Source organism: Phoca vitulina, unplaced genomic scaffold (assembly GCF_004348235.1).
Source record: "Phoca vitulina isolate PV1807 unplaced genomic scaffold, GSC_HSeal_1.0 scaffold19, whole genome shotgun sequence".
In the NCBI taxonomy this organism is placed as follows: Eukaryota; Metazoa; Chordata; class Mammalia; order Carnivora; family Phocidae; genus Phoca; species Phoca vitulina.
The window spans coordinates 31,536,840-31,554,602 of record NW_022589722.1 but is presented as its reverse complement, the minus strand read 5'-3'; the positions used below and the strand labels follow the sequence as shown (position 1 = coordinate 31,554,602).

General features: G+C 59.4%; 1 protein-coding gene across 1 annotated transcript in view; it reads left to right on the top strand.

The window, feature by feature from the left end:
* The first annotated feature begins 11,722 nt into the window (after window positions 1-11,722).
* Window positions 11,723-17,763, top strand: part of CELSR1 (cadherin EGF LAG seven-pass G-type receptor 1) — a 141,813-nt gene continuing 135,772 nt past the window's right edge. Inside the window, exon 1 of the mRNA XM_032416464.1 lies at window positions 11,723-15,332. Within this exon, the coding sequence (XP_032272355.1) occupies window positions 11,723-15,332 (3,610 nt within the window). The remainder of the gene's footprint in view (window positions 15,333-17,763) is intronic.

The following is a 17,763-nucleotide window of genomic DNA, read 5'->3' as shown; positions in this document are numbered from 1 at the left end:
GACAGAGATGGAATCCCTCCCTGGGTGCGCAGCCGCGGAGCCCGTGGAACTGGAACCCAGATCCAGGCTGCTTCTGCCAAGTCCAGTTCTCCGCCCGCCACCACCACGCTGGTCTCCCCGAGGAGCTATGTTGCACCGTGAGCAACATGCTAATCAAAGGAAGGACTCTCAAATACCATAATTTTTGTCCATGGAAAGACAAGAGAGCAGAACGCTCCCGGGACAGGTCACCTCCTCCCTGCTCCAAGGAAACTCCTGGCTGGGGCTTTGGGATGCGCCACCTCTCACCTGTGCCAGCCTGGTGCCTTCTGTACCAATGTGAGTGCCACCCTGTCAGCCCGGGCTGTGCCGTCTGCACCTGCACTCCCTGGGTACCTCCTCACCAGGGGCAGCTGGTCTCTTTTTTTTATTGTTATTTAAATTCAATTAGCCAACATAGAGTGTATCCTTAGTCTCAGATGTAGAGGTCAGTGATTCATCAGTTGCGTATAACACACAGTGCTCACCACATCACGTGCCCTCCTTCATGCCCATCACCTGGTTACCCCCCCCACCTCCCCTCCAGCAACCCTCAGTTTGTTTCCCAGAGTCCAGAGTCTCTCATGGTTTGTCTCCCTCTCTGATTTCCCTCCCTTCCCCTGTGGTCCTCCGAGCTATTCCTTATGTTCCACATATGAGTGAAACCATATGATAATTGTCGTTCTCTGGTTGACTTATTTCACTTAGCATAATCCCCTCCAGGTCCATCCATGTCGATGTAAATTCATCCTTTCTGATGGCTGAGTAATATTCCATTGTACGTATAAACCACATCTTCTTTATCCATTTGTCTGTTGAAGTACGTCTCGGCTCCTTCCACAGTTTGGCTACTGTGGACACTGCTGCTATGAACATTGGGGTCCAGGTGCCCCTTTCGGGTCACTACATTTGTATCTTTGGGGTAACCCAATAGTGCAATTGCTGGGTTGTTTTAGGATATTGAGGTATGTTCCCTCTATCCCTACACTGTGGAAGTTTTAATCAAGAAAGGATGCTGTATTTTGTCAAATGCTTTTTCTGCATCGGTTGAAAGGATCATATGGTTCTTGTCCTTTCTTTTATTAATGCAGCGTATCACATTTATCGATTTGTGAATGTTGAACCACCCTTGCAGCCCAGGAATAAATCCCACTTGGTCATGGTGAATAATCCTTTTAATGTACTGTTGGATCCTATTGGCTAGTATCTTGGTGAGAATTTTGGCATCCATGTTCATCAGGGATATTGGTCTGTCATTCTCCATTTTGAAGGGGTCTTTGTCTGGTTTTGGGATCAAGATAATGCTGGCATGGGCATCTGGTCTTGTCCATCCATCTCCTCCCCAATCCTTGCTACTCTCCCAGCCACCCCTGACCATGTCCCTCTACAGCTGAAAATCCACATCACCTATAGCATAAAGGCTGGACCCCTTAAACCATCCCCGGCCTACCTGTGACCTCACCCCCAACCCCTGCCCCCCACAACTCACCCTCAGTAATACCGGACTGCTTATACTCTCCACCCACCCCAACACACACACACACACACACACACACACACACACACACACACACACGAGTGTTCTGTTCCTCTGTTATGCTTTGGCACAAGTTGTTGCCTCCAGCTAGAATTCCACATTCCCATCTAGCTGGTGAACTCCTACTCACACTTCAAAACCCATCTACCCCAGAAAGCTTTCTGAGACACCTTTCTCCCTCACCATGGGGAGACAACACTTTCTCTTTGGAGTTTCCCTGCCCTTTGGTTTTATCCCACAGTATTTTGACGAGTATGTGTTCAGCAGGCTGAACTTGGCGAGAGCAGGCCAACACATCTGATTAAACGGGCCCCACATCCAGCACAGAGCTGGGCACGGGAGGCACTCAGCAGTGGTGTGTGGCCCAGATGAAAGGCAGGACCATCCCCCGAGTCTTGGCCGCGGGAAACATCTCTGTAGAAGTGTGGTGAAGGTTTGGGGGTCCCGGCGGAATCTCTCAGAGGGCCGGCCTTCCCCTGCTCCTGGCCTCCATTCTGGAGCGAAGGCCTCCTTTTTCTTCCAGGCACACCCTGGTCAGGAGTGACTGCGTCGGGCTTCTGCGGACATCACGGCCCCATTCTTTGGTGTTGGCGGGCTGTGTGAGCAGGGCTTCCCTGCAGAAGCCCCCAGCTCAACCCCCACCAGCCTTGGTCATCTGGGTGGGTCCAATATAATCGGATCCTTAACCCTGGAAGGGGGAGGCAGGAGAGTTGGCTTCAGAGAGCCGCGATGTGAGAAAGGCCACTGTGGGCTCTGAACCCGGAGGAGGGGCCGCGAGCCACGAGCCACGGGAGGCAGGCGGCCTCAAGAAGTTGGGCGAGGCAAGAGAATGGGTTCTCCCCTGGAGCCTCCAGGAAGGATGCAGTGCTGCTGACATTTCGATTTAACCCGCAGGAGAGTACGTGTGTTGTTTTAAGCCACGGAGTTTGTGGGATGCTGCTACATCAGCCGCAGGAAATGGGTACAGCCCATTTCACAGAGGAGCAGACTGAGGCCCAGAGAGGAGAAGGGGCTTGCCCAAGGCCACAGCCTGTGGCACTGCCAGGCCTCTGAATCACAGCCCGGTGCTGCTGGCCCTGCCCACCCCCCTCCTCAAGTGACAGGGCAGAGCCCCCAGCAAATACTCGCTGTCGATTCTGCACAAGTGTGGGGCTGGAAAAAGTACGCCACATTCACTTTTCTGGGTGCACCAGCACACGAGCGAACTTGGTGGACAGACATGCTTATGTGCCTTGAATCCTGCAAAGCAACCAATTAACCAATTTTGGCAAAAGTTGGAACTTGCAGGAACCGAGGGCTCTGCCAGCAGCCCCTCCTTGTCCTCCCGACCCCCTGCAGCGGGCGGTGGCCAGGCATGGGTGTCTACGGGAGCTGCTATCCTTAGCTTCGTGGGCGCCCAGACCACGCACCTCCCCAGGGCACCTCCTGTGTCCAGAGCCAAGCCTGGTGGCTCTTGCCTATTTATGGTGTTCTCACCCATCCTTTTTCCTTTTGATCAGGGCAGGGTCTGCTCTCCTTGACGAGTTGCAGGTCTCAGCAAGCACACCAAGTTCCAGCAACGCATGACTCATCGCCCCTGCCCCTGAGAGGGCCGTCCCCTGCCAGCAGGGCTGGTGGGGCCCCGGGGCTCCCCTGTTGCCTGGGTGGGACCCAGTTCCCCGGGCGGTGTCCCTGCATCCCCCAGATGACTCCCGGAGCCTCCAGGACCTCAGGCCAGCTTTTCCCCTAGGGATCTCGGTTGACCCCTCCATGAATTTCCCTTGGGATGGAAGGATGAGGGAATGCCTTTTCTCCCTGGCAGGTCTGGGGGCCAGGAGCCCATTGGCATTGGTGGCTCCTCAGGGCTGGTACCTCTTGCCTTGAAGCCTCATGGGTCTTTTTTTTTTTTTTTTTTAAGATTTTATTTATTTATTTGTCAGAGAGAGAGAGAGAACACACAAGCAGGGAGAGCGGCAGGCAGAGGGCGAAGCAGACTCCCCATGGAGCAAGGAGCCCCATGCGGGACTCGATCCCAGGACGCTGGGATCACGGCCTGAGCTGAAGGCAGACGCCTAACCGACTGAGCCACCCAGGCGCCCCTGAAGCCACATGGGTCTTAGACACCCCCAGGTGCCAGATGGCCGAAGTTCCCATGCTTCCTGGAATTTGGGATTCTCTTGGAGACCAGACGACCCCACCCCCAGGCTCTGTGGGCGGCCCAGAGGGGGAGGGTTCCTTCAGACTCTCAGGGTCAGGCTTCTCTGCTCCACGTTCTGCCCCAGCATCCCAGAGTGGCCAGCTCCCTCCCCTGGCCTCTGAGCAACTGTCCTTCCCTCCTCCTCTGGGGAACCAGAGCCAGGAGGCCTGTGTAGTGTTCCCAACACGTGCACGTGGCAGGCGGCTGGACTCTGGTGCTGAGTGCTAAGGAGCTGCGGTGAGCAGACATTCATTCCATCATGACAATGGCAAAAATAGCACCGATCTTTCAGTCACTGCTCACAGGAGCCGGACCCTCCCGGGCGGAATGTCCCTCCCTGCTGCATGCTTTTGTCTCTCAGAGGAGGACATGAGGACACCAAGGTCCCTCCCGGGGAGGGGACTCATGCAGGAAGAGGCAAAGGGACAGGGTTAGTTCCCAGCTTTGCCATCCCGGTGTGGAGAGCTTCCTTTTCATTTTTTTAAAAAAAATCTTTAAGAAGATATAATTGGGATTTGGGGACTTTCTTTACTTCATCTGGGTCCCCCCTGTTCCTGTAGAGTCACTGATGAAATCATGCTTGCTCACGGTCACGTGCTCATCTTCCCTGCACCCTGAGAATGTTTTGCAAGCCGAGCAAGAGAAATAAACAAGGAGGGGTGCCTCCCAGATCACTCTCTTCCCTCCAAGAGGGACATGGGGAGATAGAAGCTTCCTGAAGGAGACATGGGGGCCTTTTCCATCTCTGCCTCCCCACAGCCCCAGGGGGTGCTACACGCAGTGCTTCTCACTTAGACACTGGATCTTGCACAGGGGGACCCTTCTGTTGACAAAAAGGCTTCAAGGAAGAAGGCCCCGGGGTGTGCTCCCCAGGCAAGTCAGAGGAAGGAGACCTGTGCAGGTGGGGAGGAGTGGGAGGAGCCCTGTTGCTGGGCTGTGTCGCTGGGGGGACCCTGATGGCTCTATGTCCCCCAACCCCACTTTTACTCCAAGGGCAAGTCCTGCTCACTCCCCTCCAAAGCTCAGCCCAGATCTGATGACTTCTCCCGCCTCCACGGCCGCACCAGTCCCATCAGGATGCCTGGACCGTGGCCCTGGCCTTCCAAACCCACCTCCGATCAGCCAGGGTGATGGCTGGAAGGCACAGACCTGCATCACTGCATCTCCTGTGCTCGCTGCCTGAGGTCTTCCCATCAGACGCATGAGAAAAACCCAAGTCCTGGCTGGGGTCGTGAGCCCCTGCCACTCACTGTCCTCCACCCCCGTGGCCTCAGACACCCTTAGCACACCCACACCTACCCCAGGCCCTTTGCACTTATTATCAGTCCTTCCTGGAATGTGCCTCTCCCAGATGTTCCCCAGGTTCCTTTGTCACCTGGCCGGGAGGCTTTTGCAGATCACTTCACCTCAAATAGCTCTCCCACCACTCTGTCCCCATTACTCCACTTCATTTTCTTTAAAAAAATAAAGAATAATTTCAAAACAGGTTTTGTGTGCAATTTAAAAAAAAAACATTTGTTTTTATTTTTAAAAATATTTTATTTATTTATTAGACAGAGAGCGAGAGAGACAGAGCAGAAGCAGTGGGGAGGGGCAGAGGGAGAGGGAGAAGCAGGAAGCCCGATGCCGGACTCGATCCCGGGACTCTGGGATCATGACCTGAGCCAAAGGCAGATGCTTCACCAATGGAGCCACCCGGGTGCCCCTGTGTGCAATTTCTTTAGGGAGAAATGTCTTGCCTTTTCTTCCTCCACTTAAAAGGAAGGGAGGGTATTCAAAAAAGTCAAAAAGTGGAAACAACCCACATACCCATCAGGTGATGAATGGCTACACAAACATGGTATATTCGTACAACAGAATATCATACAGGCATAAAAAGGAACAAAGTCCCGATTTGTGGATGATCCTTGAAAACAAGATGCTCAGTGAAAGGAGCCAGCACAAAAGGCCACAGATCGTAGGGTCCCATTCACAGGAGATGTCCACAGAGGCAGAGAGTAGACGAGTGGTTACAGGGAGGTGGGGGGAGACTGCTAATGGTATGAGCTTCTTTCCAGGGCGGTGACAACGTTCTGGAATTTGACCGTGGTGCTCGTTGCACAACTTTGCAAATATACTAAAAAACACTGAGTCGTATACCTTAAAAAGGGTGAATTTTATGCTGTGTAAAATATATCCTTTTTTTTTTAGACTTTATTTATTTGTCAGAGAGAGAGAGAGAGAGAGAGCATGAGCAGGGGGAGCGGCAAAGGCAGAGGGAGAAGCAAACTCCCCACTGAGCAGGGAGCCCGAAGCGGGACTCGATCCCAGGACCCAGAGGTCATGACCTGAGCCCAAGGCAGACGCTTCACCGACTGAGCCGCCCAGGCGCCCCTATGTAAAATATATCCTTAAAAAAAAGAAGGGAGATATGCAGAGGGAAAAGAATCAAGGAAGACGATGTGCTTCCCCACACTGGCTTCGAGATGTGGGTGTGGGGGGGCAGGAAATGACAGAAGCAAGTACCTCCACACTGTGCGGGCCAGCCAAGTGCTGAGTCTGCATCCCCCTCTCCCACCACCGAAGTCTTGGCTCGGCTCCGTCGCTGCCTTCCGAGGCCTTCCTCCGTCCTTGGGAAGCCCCCTCCAGCCCTCTCCCTTCCCCTGCAGGGGCTCAGACTGGATTGGGCCTTCCTGGTCTGCCAGCTCAGGTCATTCTCCGGGGCTTGGTGACCAGATCAGACCCGAGGTGTTTGAGTTGGAATTCCAGCACCTGCACCCCCCCGCCCCGCCGCATGTGCCGTGTGCTCTGAGCCTCAGTTTACCACGTGTCCAGCAGAGGGGGAGGGGCCCCCCTAACCTGCGGAGAGTCTCAGGAGCCCCAGCGTGGCCATGTGGTCAGGAGGCTGTGTGGCCCAGCAGGGGCCGCGTGCTCCCCGGGCTGCAGCAGCCGTGTGCTCGCCGGTGCCCACGCTCGGGCCTGTTGCCATCTGGCCATCTGCTCCCTGAGGGCGCTTGCTGGGCCCCTGTGCAGAGGGGGAGGCGGTGGGGCAGCGACTGTGCTCGGCCACTAGAGGCCAGTGCAGCCCAAGGGGGGCCAGGGGAGCCTGCCAGGACGGGCTCAGAGGCCTGGGGCCAAGGGCGGGGCCGAGCAGCCCCGGACTGAGTCCTGTGCCCACCACCCTGTGCCCACCACCCTGTGCCCACCGCCCTGTGCTCACCGCCCTGTGCCCACCGCCCTGTGCCCACCTCCCTGTGCTCACGGTGCTTCCAGTCAGCCTGGAGCCTGGGACTGCAGGGCCTGCCCAGCCAGCTTGCAGAGCCTTCCAGCACCTTCCTGGAGCTGAGGCCCGGCCAGGGACAGGCCTGGTGCAGACTGGTCGGGCGCTGGCCTCTCAGGGAGCACCTGAGGGAGTCAAGCTCCCAGGAGGGACCTTCACCTAGGGGCCCCGAGGGCCCCAAACCCCAGTCCAAGGGCCTGGGAGCCTGAAACAAACTGCAGCATTTCTATTTAGAAAGTTCTGGCAACTTGCAACCAGGACAACAATTTTATTTTTTGTCATAACGATATCTGGGTCGTTCAGGGAAGGGCTAGTACATGAAAGTTCTTGACTAGGTTCCAAATCCCCTTCACACTCTTGCTTCTACCAACATTCTGATTCAGTCAATTTCTCCTCTTTGTTCCCTGTTTTGACTTTTGGGATTTCCCACCAGTCAAACCCCACCAAAGGCGAGGGCCACTAGGGGGGGTGGGGGGGGAAGAGGGGCTCGACCAACTGTTTGTAAGAGGTTTTTCCCTCTGAATTCCAAAAACAGAGCAAAGTGGGGAGTCCCAGCTTTTCGGCTCTCCCCACTGGGGTGTTTCTTTGACCTCCTCACCGCTTAAAGATTGGCTTAGGGATTTTTTTGTGCAAGGAACAGATTCTGGAATTCACGTGAGTTCTGGTTTGAGCCCCTAGCAAAAAGTGTTTCGAGATGCTTTTTTTTTTTTTTTAAATTTTTTTTTTTTTTTAAAGATTTTATTTATTTGCAAGAGAGAGAATGAGAGACAGAGAGCATGAGAGGGAGGAGGGTCAGAGGGAGAAGCAGACTCCCCGCTGAGCAGGGAGCCTGATGCGGGACTCGATCCCGGGACTCCAGGATCATGACCCGAGCCGAAGGCAGTCGCTTTAACCAACTGAGCCACCCAGGCGCCCTCGAGATGCTTTTGAGAACATGAACAACACTAGAGATCCACAGCTTCTGCCTTAAAAAAAAAAAAGAATTTTTTTTAAAGGACTCACTTAGGCGGCTCAGTCGGTTAAGCGGCTGCCTTCGGCTCAGGTCATGATCCCAGGGATCGAGTCCCACATTGGGTTCCTTGCTCAGCGGGGAGCCTGCTTCTCCCTCTCCCTCTGTGGCTCCCCCTGCTTGTGCTCTCTCGCTCTCTCTGTCAAATAAATAAGTAAAAAATCTTAAAAAAAAAAAAAAAAGTGTAGAGCACTCACTTCCCGTGAAGCAGCGCGGGGGTGTGTGCAAAATATAAATGTCAATTACATTCCCTGCGCCCCTGAGCTCCAGGCACAGCACCATTGCTAACCTCCAAGCTCCTCCTGCTCGGGTGTGACCCGCCCTCCCCCCCCCCCCCCCCCGCCCTGCAGGGGCCCCGGAGTCAATGAGTGGGCGCTTGGTCCGCAGAGATGGTGGGCATGTGGGGGAAGGGAGGAGAGTGCTTGGAGCCACCCCCTGGGGGAAGGGCAGGGGAGCTGGACACAGCCCCACAGGCGGTGCCAGGCAGGTGACTTGGGAGCCCCTCCCAGGCACCTGCCTTCGCGGCCCCCAGCGAAGGGGGATTTCTGTGAACACAGAGAGGACTGGATCAGGGGCTGAGCACAGACAGCCCCCCACCCCGCCCCGGGAAACTGGACGAAAGTCCCAGGCTCTGCCTCTCCATGAGCAGGGACATGGGCATGCAGCCTTCAGCTCACGATTGCAGCCATGAGCACTGAGACAGTATGAAAGTCATGACCCATGACCTCGTGCTCACTGACAATGACAGTGGCAGGACAGGTTAGCCCCCTGGTAGATCTGCACCCAAACCAGGCCTGTGCCAGTCTCTTTATGCCGTCTTTTTTTTTTTTTTTCCTTTTTACGTAATCTCTACACCCAACATGGGGCTTGAACTCACGACCCCGAGATCAAGAGTCGCACGCTCCACTGACTGAGCCAGCCAGGGGCCCCTTTTCGGCCTTAATAATCCTGCAACAACGCTAGGAATCTAGGCTACTCTTGTCTCCAGTATCTCCTCCAGACTTAGGCCCTGGTGACAGTCACACAACTACTTAGTGGCAGAACTGGAACGAGACCCCTGCAAGGCGCCAGCCCTTTGAGATGTGTGCAGTTCTGCTCACGCGGCTGGGGTCCCTGCGTCAGGGCCAGAGCTGGAGCCTGTCTTTACCCCCATTCCCTCTCTTTCATGCTGTGGACACTGCACGTGTGCACATAGGAAGGTGCATCAAGCATGTGTGCAGAGTTCAGTGTATGATCGTAAAGCCAACACTCCACGAACCCTCGTGTTCCCTGCTCCCCAGCGCTCCTCCTGACCTGGCTCAGGTCACCCCCTTGCAGTTCCCGAATCTTCCGCCTGTTGATGTGCATTACTAAACACGCGGTTTGGGCCTGCTTCGGACCCGTATGTGACTGGAACAGCGGCGTCTCTTGGCCTTTCCCGGGACATCATGTTAGGGAGATCTGTCCATGTGTTCCTCCCTTCCCCGTCCCTGGGACCAGGAAGTGGCACAGAGCAGTCCCTGCAGTTTCCTTGCAGCCTGCAGGTGTCTTATTCCAGGAAGGTATGCCCACACCCAAACTCCTTCAATGCATTTGAATTTTCAAAAACCAGCAAGCACAGTTCAACAGAACCTTTTGTTTATATAAACCCAACCCAACCTGTTTAAAGTCCTATTGAGAGAGAGGCACTCTGGGGTTCTCTCCAGCCCGAGTCCCCCTGCTCTCCCCTCACCCTGGCCTTGGAGCTTTCCACTGCAAAGCTCTAGCCTCCAGGTCCTCACTGCACTCCCCACCCTCAAACTCCTGACCTTTGATCCTCCCCATCCGACAGGAAGGACAGACCCGGGATGTCCTGGACATTCACACTTGAAGGATGAACTTTTCTCTTTCCTCCCCCTCCCTCCACGCACACATTTCCCCCAAAGGGCTTGCCAGTGGAAACTCCCAGATTAAAAGATTCTAAAGCAAATCTACCTTTAAGGCTAAATATAACCTCTTTAAGTCTTGCTAATGGGAAGAAAATGCTCATATTTAGCTTTAGCCTAAAGACATTGTAACAGGTAACTTTGAGCAATATTGTTTGAGTTAATTTTTTGCCGCCCCCCACCCCCATCTGCACTCAGCTTGGAAATACAGCGGCGGGAACCTCCAGGGTCCAAAGGACCTGCTTGAACATCTCTCACCCCTGTCTTTCTACCGGACCAACCCGGTGGAGCCTTCCGGGATGAAGAGACTCCACTGACGGGCCGAGGGGCTGCAGAGGGGTCCTGGAGCCCCGAGCTCTACCGAGGGCAATTGCATCTCCCCAGCCGGGGGTGGCACAGTCCTAAGGCCCCTCGGGAGGTGGGGTGTCCTACAGTCCTAACCCCCGTCCTCCAAGCCGTGCTCCGCAGGAGGCGGGGGGGGCCCCGCTTAGTTCTAGAGCTCCCACCCCCATCTGTTTCCCGCAGAAGGCTGAGGTGCGGAGGTCAGTTCCAAAGCCTCCCCCCCCACCCCCGGTCTTCCCCGCAGGCGGTGAAAGGGGCGCTGCCACGCTTCTTAAATCTCCCGCAGGTGGCTCTCCGCTCCCGGCCGCCGCGCTTCGGGAGGAGCCGGGAGGCCCTGGGACCCGGACCGCGCGTCCACGAACGCTCCGGCTGGTCGCCTCCAATGTCCCCACTCCAAATCCCAAATGTCAACCCAGTCTGTTTTCCTTTTCGTTTCTTGAAACCCGGTGGGACCCGATCCGGTTAGTTGCCGATTGCGTTTCAAAGTTTTGTCGGGGTGAAGCACTTTAGCCTCCCGCGTTGTGCTGTGAATGTGTAACCTTCCTCCAGCCGTTGCCGCCGTCCCCGACCCGGGGCGGGCAATCCGGCCCCCTCCCGGGCACCTCAGCACCCGCCCTCTCCCCTCCCGGGTCCAGCCTGCGCGGCGGCCCGGGCGGCGCTCTCCGTGGATCAGTTCTGCCCGCGTGGTGGTGGGTGGGGGGGCTTCGGGCCGCGCCCCGCCCGGGACCACCAGAGCCAACGCCCCACTGGTAGCGGCCGCCGGGGGGCCCCCCTGCCCCGCCTTTCCCGGCCCGGCTCCCTCGGCCCCGCCCCCCGGGGAGGGCCGGTGGGGAGGCCGCAGGGGAGTGGGCCCAGCCTCCAGCCCCCGCCCCGGCTGCGCCCCCGCGTCTCCATAGCGATCCTCCCGGCGCGCACCTCCGGGTAGGCTCCCCCCGGGGCTGAACAATACGCGGCGGGGCCGGGGGCGGGGCCCAGCTGGGCCGGGGGCGGGGAGAGCGCGGGCAGAGGGGGCGCCGGCCGAGCGCACCGCCCAGGCAGCAGCCGGCCGCCCGGGTCCGAGCGGCGCGGTGCGGCCCAGCCCCTCCGGGAGCGCTGCCCCCGCCCTGCTCCGGGCCCGCCCCGCTTCCCACGCCGCCCGGCTGAGCTCGCGCGGGAACCACCTGGAGCCGCCGGGAGCCGCCGCAGCCGCAGGTTGATGCGCGGCGCCCTCCCGGGACGCGCAGAGGAGCCATCTTGAAACCAACTTCGCAAACTTTCGCAAAGTGCTCTCGAAGTGGAAGCTGCGGGGGAGACCGGGAGCGCGGCCCCCGGTGTCCCCGCCGGGGCCCCCGGGGAGGCAGGGCGCGGGCCGCCCCGAGGGCCCGGCGCGGGGCGCGCAGGAGCCCTCCCCCGGCCGCGCCGGGTGGATGCGGAGCCGCGCCGGGTGCATGGATTGTGCTCGGGCGCCCAGCTCGGGCTCGGGCTCGGGCTCCGGGCCATGGCGCCGCCGCCGCCTCCCGTGTTGCCCGCGCTGCTGCTCTTGGCTGCGGCCGCCGCCCTACCCGCGCTGGGGCTGCGGGCGGCCGCCTGGGAGCTGCGCGTGCCCGGCGGCGCCCGCGCCTTCGCCCTCGGGCCAGGCTGGACCTACGGGCTGGACGCCGCGCGCACGCCCCGGGCGCTGCGGGAGCTGCTGGACGTGAGCCGAGACGGGCGACTGGCGGGGCGGCGGCGCGGGCCGGGCGCGGGGCCCCGGGGCTGCGTGCGCCTGGGGGGCCGCCCGCTGCCGCTGCTCGTCCGCCTGGCGGCCCGCGGCGCCCCGACGGCGCTGAGCCTCCGCCTGAGGGTGCGCGCGCACGGCCCCGGTTGCGGCGCCCGGCTCCGGCGCCGACGTGCCACCAGCGCGGAGCTGCGGGCGCGGGCTGTGCTCACGGTGCCGGGGCCCGGCGCAGTGCTCTGCTTCCCGGCCCTCGGCGGCGGCGACAGTGGCGGGGCCACGCTGCACTCGGCGCTCGCGGCCCTGACCACCTTCCCCGCCTGTAGCTGCCCGCCGCACTCCGGATCCCGCTGCCCACGCCGATCCGCCTGCCTGCCGCCCGGGGGCTCGGCCCGCCTGCGCCAGCTGTGCGCCCTGCGGCGCGGGGCCGGCGCCATCCAGATGGAGCTGGCGCTGGAGGCGGCCGCGGGGACGCCCTCCCCGGCGTCGTCGCTGTCGCAGTCGCCGCCGACCCAGCCCCAGGCCGGGGCCGTGGCGGCGCGGCGGGCTCGGCGGGGCGCTGGCGGCAGCACGACCCCTCAGTTCCCGCTGCCTAGCTACCAAGTATCGGTGCCCGAGAACGAGCCGGCGGGCACCACGGTCATCGAGCTGCGCGCGCACGACCCGGACGACGGCGAGGCGGGGCGCCTGAGCTACCAGATGGAGGCACTGTTCGATGAGCGCTCCAATGGCTACTTCCTCATCGACGCCGCCACTGGCGCGGTGAGCACTGCGCGCGCGCTGGACCGCGAGACCAAGGACACGCATGTGCTCAAGGTGAGCGCTGTGGACCACGGCTCACCGCGGCGCTCGGCCGCCACCTACCTCACCGTCACAGTGAGCGACACCAACGACCACAGTCCGGTGTTCGAGCAGTCCGAGTACCGTGAGCGCGTGCGTGAGAACCTCGAGGTGGGCTACGAGGTGCTGACCATCCGTGCCACCGATGGCGACGCGCCCTCCAACGCCAACATGCGCTACCGGCTGCTGGAGGGCGCAGGCGGCGTCTTCGAGATCGACGCCCGCTCGGGCGTGGTGCGCACCCGGGCCGCGGTGGACCGGGAGGAAGGGGCTGCCTACCAGCTGCTGGTGGAGGCCAACGACCAGGGCCGCAACCCGGGCCCTCTCAGCGCCACCGCAACCGTCCACATAGTGGTGGAGGATGAGAACGACAACTACCCCCAGTTCAGCGAGAAGCGCTACCTGGTGCAGGTGCCCGAGGACGTGGCAGTCAACACGCCTGTGCTGCGAGTGCGGGCCACAGACCGAGACCAAGGGCAGAACGCGGCCATCCATTACAGCATCGTCAGCGGGAACCTGAAGGGGCAGTTCTACCTGCATTCTTTGAGCGGCAGCCTGGACGTGATCAACCCGCTGGACTTTGAGGCCATCAGGGAGTATACGCTCCGCATCAAGGCCCAGGATGGGGGCCGGCCTCCACTCATCAATTCCTCGGGGCTGGTCTTGGTGCAGGTGCTGGACGTGAACGACAACGCCCCCATCTTTGTGAGCAGCCCCTTCCAGGCAGCTGTGCTGGAAAACGTGCCTCTCGGCCACTCGGTGCTGCACATTCAGGCGGTGGACGCAGACGCAGGTGAGAACGCCCGCCTGCGCTATCGCCTGGTGGACACCGCGTCGACCTCCCTGGCTGGTGGCGGTCCTGTGTCCCAGGACCCTGGCTCTCCCCCGGAGTTCCCTTTCCAGATCCACAACAGCTCTGGCTGGATCACCGTGTGCGCGGAGCTGGACCGCGAGGAGGTGGAGCACTATAGCTTCGGGGTGGAGGCGGTGGACCACGGCTCGCCGGCCATGAGCTCCTCGGCCAGCGTGTCCATCACGGTGCTGGACGTAAATGACAACGACCCGGTGTTCACGCAGCCCGTGTACGAGCTGCGTCTGAACGAGGACGCCGCAGTGGGGAGCAGCGTGCTGACCCTGCGGGCGCGCGACCGGGACGCCAACAGCGTGATCACCTACCAGCTCACCGGCGGCAACACCCGCAACCGCTTTGCCCTCAGCAGCCAGAGCGGCGGCGGCCTCATAACCCTGGCGCTGCCGCTGGACTACAAGCAGGAGCGGCAGTACGTGCTGGCGGTGACCGCGTCCGATGGCACCCGCTCGCACACCGCGCAGGTCTTCATCAACGTCACTGACGCCAATACCCACCGGCCGGTCTTCCAGAGCTCCCACTACACCGTGAGTGTGAGCGAGGACCGGCCGGTGGGCACCTCCATTGCCGCCATCAGTGCCGCCGACGAGGACACGGGTGAAAACGCACGCATCACCTACGTGCTGGAGGACCCTGTTCCCCAGTTCCGCATCGACCCGGACACTGGCACCATCTACACCATGACCGAGCTGGACTATGAGGACCAAGCCGCCTACACGCTGGCCATCACCGCTCGGGACAATGGCATCCCTCAGAAGTCCGACACCACCTCCCTGGAGATCCTCATCCTCGATGCCAACGACAATGCACCCCGCTTCCTGCGGGACTTCTACCAGGGTTCCGTCTTTGAGGATGCGCCACCGTCCACCAGCGTCCTCCAGGTCTCGGCCACAGATCGGGACTCAGGCCCCAACGGCCGTCTGCTGTACACCTTCCAGGGTGGGGACGACGGTGACGGGGACTTCTACATCGAGCCCACGTCCGGCGTGATCCGCACCCAGCGCCGGCTCGACCGGGAGAACGTGGCCGTGTACAGCCTCCGGGCCCTAGCTGTGGACCGGGGGAGCCCCGCACCCCTCAGTGCCTCGGTGGACATCCAGGTGAGCGTCTTGGACATTAATGACAACCCCCCAGTGTTTGAGAGGGACGAGCTGGAGCTGTTTGTGGAGGAGAACAGCCCCGTGGGGTCCGTGGTGGCAAGGATTCGTGCCAATGACCCCGACGAAGGCCCCAACGCCCAGATCATGTATCAGATCGTGGAGGGCAACGTGCCCGAGGTCTTCCAGCTGGACCTGCTGAGCGGCGACCTGCGTGCCCTGGCTGAGCTGGACTTCGAGGTCCGGCGGGATTACGTGCTGGTGGTGCAGGCCACCTCGGCCCCGCTGGTGAGCCGGGCCACCGTGCACATCCGCCTCCTGGACCAGAATGACAACCCGCCAGTGCTGCCCGACTTCCAGATCCTCTTCAACAACTACGTCACCAATAAGTCCAACAGCTTCCCCACGGGCGTGATCGGCCGCATCCCGGCGCACGACCCCGACCTCTCAGACAGCCTCAACTACACTTTCCTGCAGGGCAATGAGCTCCAGCTGCTGCTGCTGGACCCCGCCACGGGCGAGCTGCAGCTCAGCCGGGACCTGGACAACAACCGGCCGCTGGAGGCGCTCATGGAGGTGTCTGTTTCTGGTGAGTGGCTGCCCCGAGAACCGCAGGGACCTGCCGGGGGCCCGCCCGACGTGCTGGGGCGCATCTGGGCAAGGCCCAGGCAACTCTTTGGGGATCTGTGGCCTCCGGTTGGATGGTTGGTGCCGTAAGCTGGGGGGGTGCTCCGCGCCTAGGCCAAGGGAGTGGGAGGGATACGACACTGCTTCCGTCAGCACTTTTGCTGGGAGCAGGCCTGGGCTGCTGCAAGTTCAAGACTGGGGCTTTTTTTTGGCGCTTTCCTCAGTGGGCTGTGCTCCCGATTGTGCTATTAAAAGTTGGTCTCCAGGGTTATCTGAGTTGTCTGTTTGCCTGGCGATGCTCTGCAGTCAGCCCTCCGCCTGTCTGGAAAGATCAAAGGTCACTGCCCGCCCCATGTGCTGGTTGGAAATTGCTGGATGGTTCCCTGAGTCACCCTGTAATATGGCTGGAGTTCGGTCCCGTGGTGTCTCTTTTCTGTTTCCTCCAGATAATAACAATCCGGCTTATGTGTGCTCGTCTGTCGGGGAGCTCTTTGAAAAGCATAGCCTCGTTTGATCTTGGCTTCTGCTCCTGGACACGGGCTTATAATTTGGGTGTTACTTAGAGGCCTGCCCAGTTTGGTGGTGGGGCCAGTGTGGGAATCCAGCTGGCCTGCTCTGGGGCTGGAGGTGAGCAGAAGAGCGAGGTGGTCTCAGCTCAGCCAGCCTAATGCTTGGCAGCCAAGTGTTGGTGCTCCATGCTGCCGACCCCCGAGTGCTGGACAGGGCCTGCAGGGCCAGGGAGAGGGGACAGATAGAGGGTGTGGGAATTGGGAGACACAGCGGCTCCTTAAGGGGGCCTGCCTGTGGACAGGGTCGGCTGGTGCAGACGGGTGACCTTAATCATGAGACCAAACTATCACCAAGAAAGGCAATGTTTCGGTTGACTTATTTAAACAATAAATTATTACAACACAGTATCACTGTGGGAGCCCTGCAAGAATTAAAAAGTAAATTCTCTGATTTGTTTTGTTTTCACGGTTGGTTATCAGTTGTTATACGCCAAGGGTTGGGTAGCAAACAGGTTCCTGTTTCAGCTGTTTGCTTATAAGACCCGGAACTTACAGGTCCAGTTTTGAAGTGATGCAATCCTTCACCAAGGCTTTTGGCAGCGTAGTCTGTCTGCAGGTGAATATTTTAGGTTTTGTGAGGTTGTGAATATGCATGGGGAATACGGAAGAGGCCCTTAGGGGAAATTGTTAACCAGGTTATGGGTATTCCAGGCAATGACGAGTTACCAAAAAAAGTCTCTTTCCGAAATTCCCATTTGCATTTGCTCAATTTTGTTTGCTCATGCTGCTTTATCTGCTAGATACAACAGAGTGGAAAACAGCCCGTGCAGACACGACTTGGCAACATTGTGGGGTTTTGATTGCACAGGGGACACACGGGGCTTTAGTGGGAGCCCTGCATGTGGAAGCAAGGATGTTGTGTGTGCCTGAGGCATCAGGAATGTGGGCCCCCCTGTGGCAGCCGGATAACAGGGCTTAGGGTGGATTTCATTCACCAGAGGGTGGTTACTGGGAGATGGCTTGCCTACCTGGAGGGCTCTGGGCTGGGACCACAGTCGAAGGTGGGCTGGGATCCATGCTATGTAGGGGACTGTCTCGATGGTCTCAGTGACCCAGGGCTGGCTCCGATCCTGCGGCGACATAACGCTTCCGCCACTCAGGCACTGGGCCTCCTGTGGGGATCCCGCCAGGAGGAGATGGTTCCTTTTCCCTGGACTCTGATCAGAGAGCAGGCAGTTTTATAAACTCTAGCACTTACACGGACACTTAGGTGAGCAGTATTGGGCTTCTTGCAGGAAGATTCCCGAGGAATGCGTTGCTGCGCTTATTCCAGCGCCCAATCTGCGCTCGGCGCCCATCGGCGCCGAATCCGTGCTGGGGTCTGAAGTGGGCACCTCGGGGCGCGCTACGACCCTCAGACCACTTGACTGCTGCTGAGTGCTCAGGCGAAGCACATGGCTGGACACTCAAATCTATGATTCCAAACAGCAGAGCGTTGTGTAGAAACAGAACAGAAAGATCAGTCTTTGAATGAACCCAGGTGGATTCTCAGGTTTTGTAAAGGAACAATGGAGAAAGCTGTTGTTTGGGACTCACTCACCCTGTTTTCACTGAAGTGTTATTGGCTTTTTGGGATTTACAGCCATGCCCTAAAGCCTCTGATGCATTATTACCGCCCTCGAGGTGCTGGACGGAGGCGTTCTGTGAGAGCCAGGCCTGTGGGAGCCAGGCCAGCGGTGGGAAGGGCTGCGTGCCCCCAGCAGAGGAGCCTGCTGGGAAGATGCACAAGGGGGAGGGCCTGAGATGGCCAGGCAGGGGGAGGGCCTGCAGGAGGGAGGGCTGTGCGGGGGGGGGGGGGGGGGTGGGGGGGAGGGGGGGGGGTGC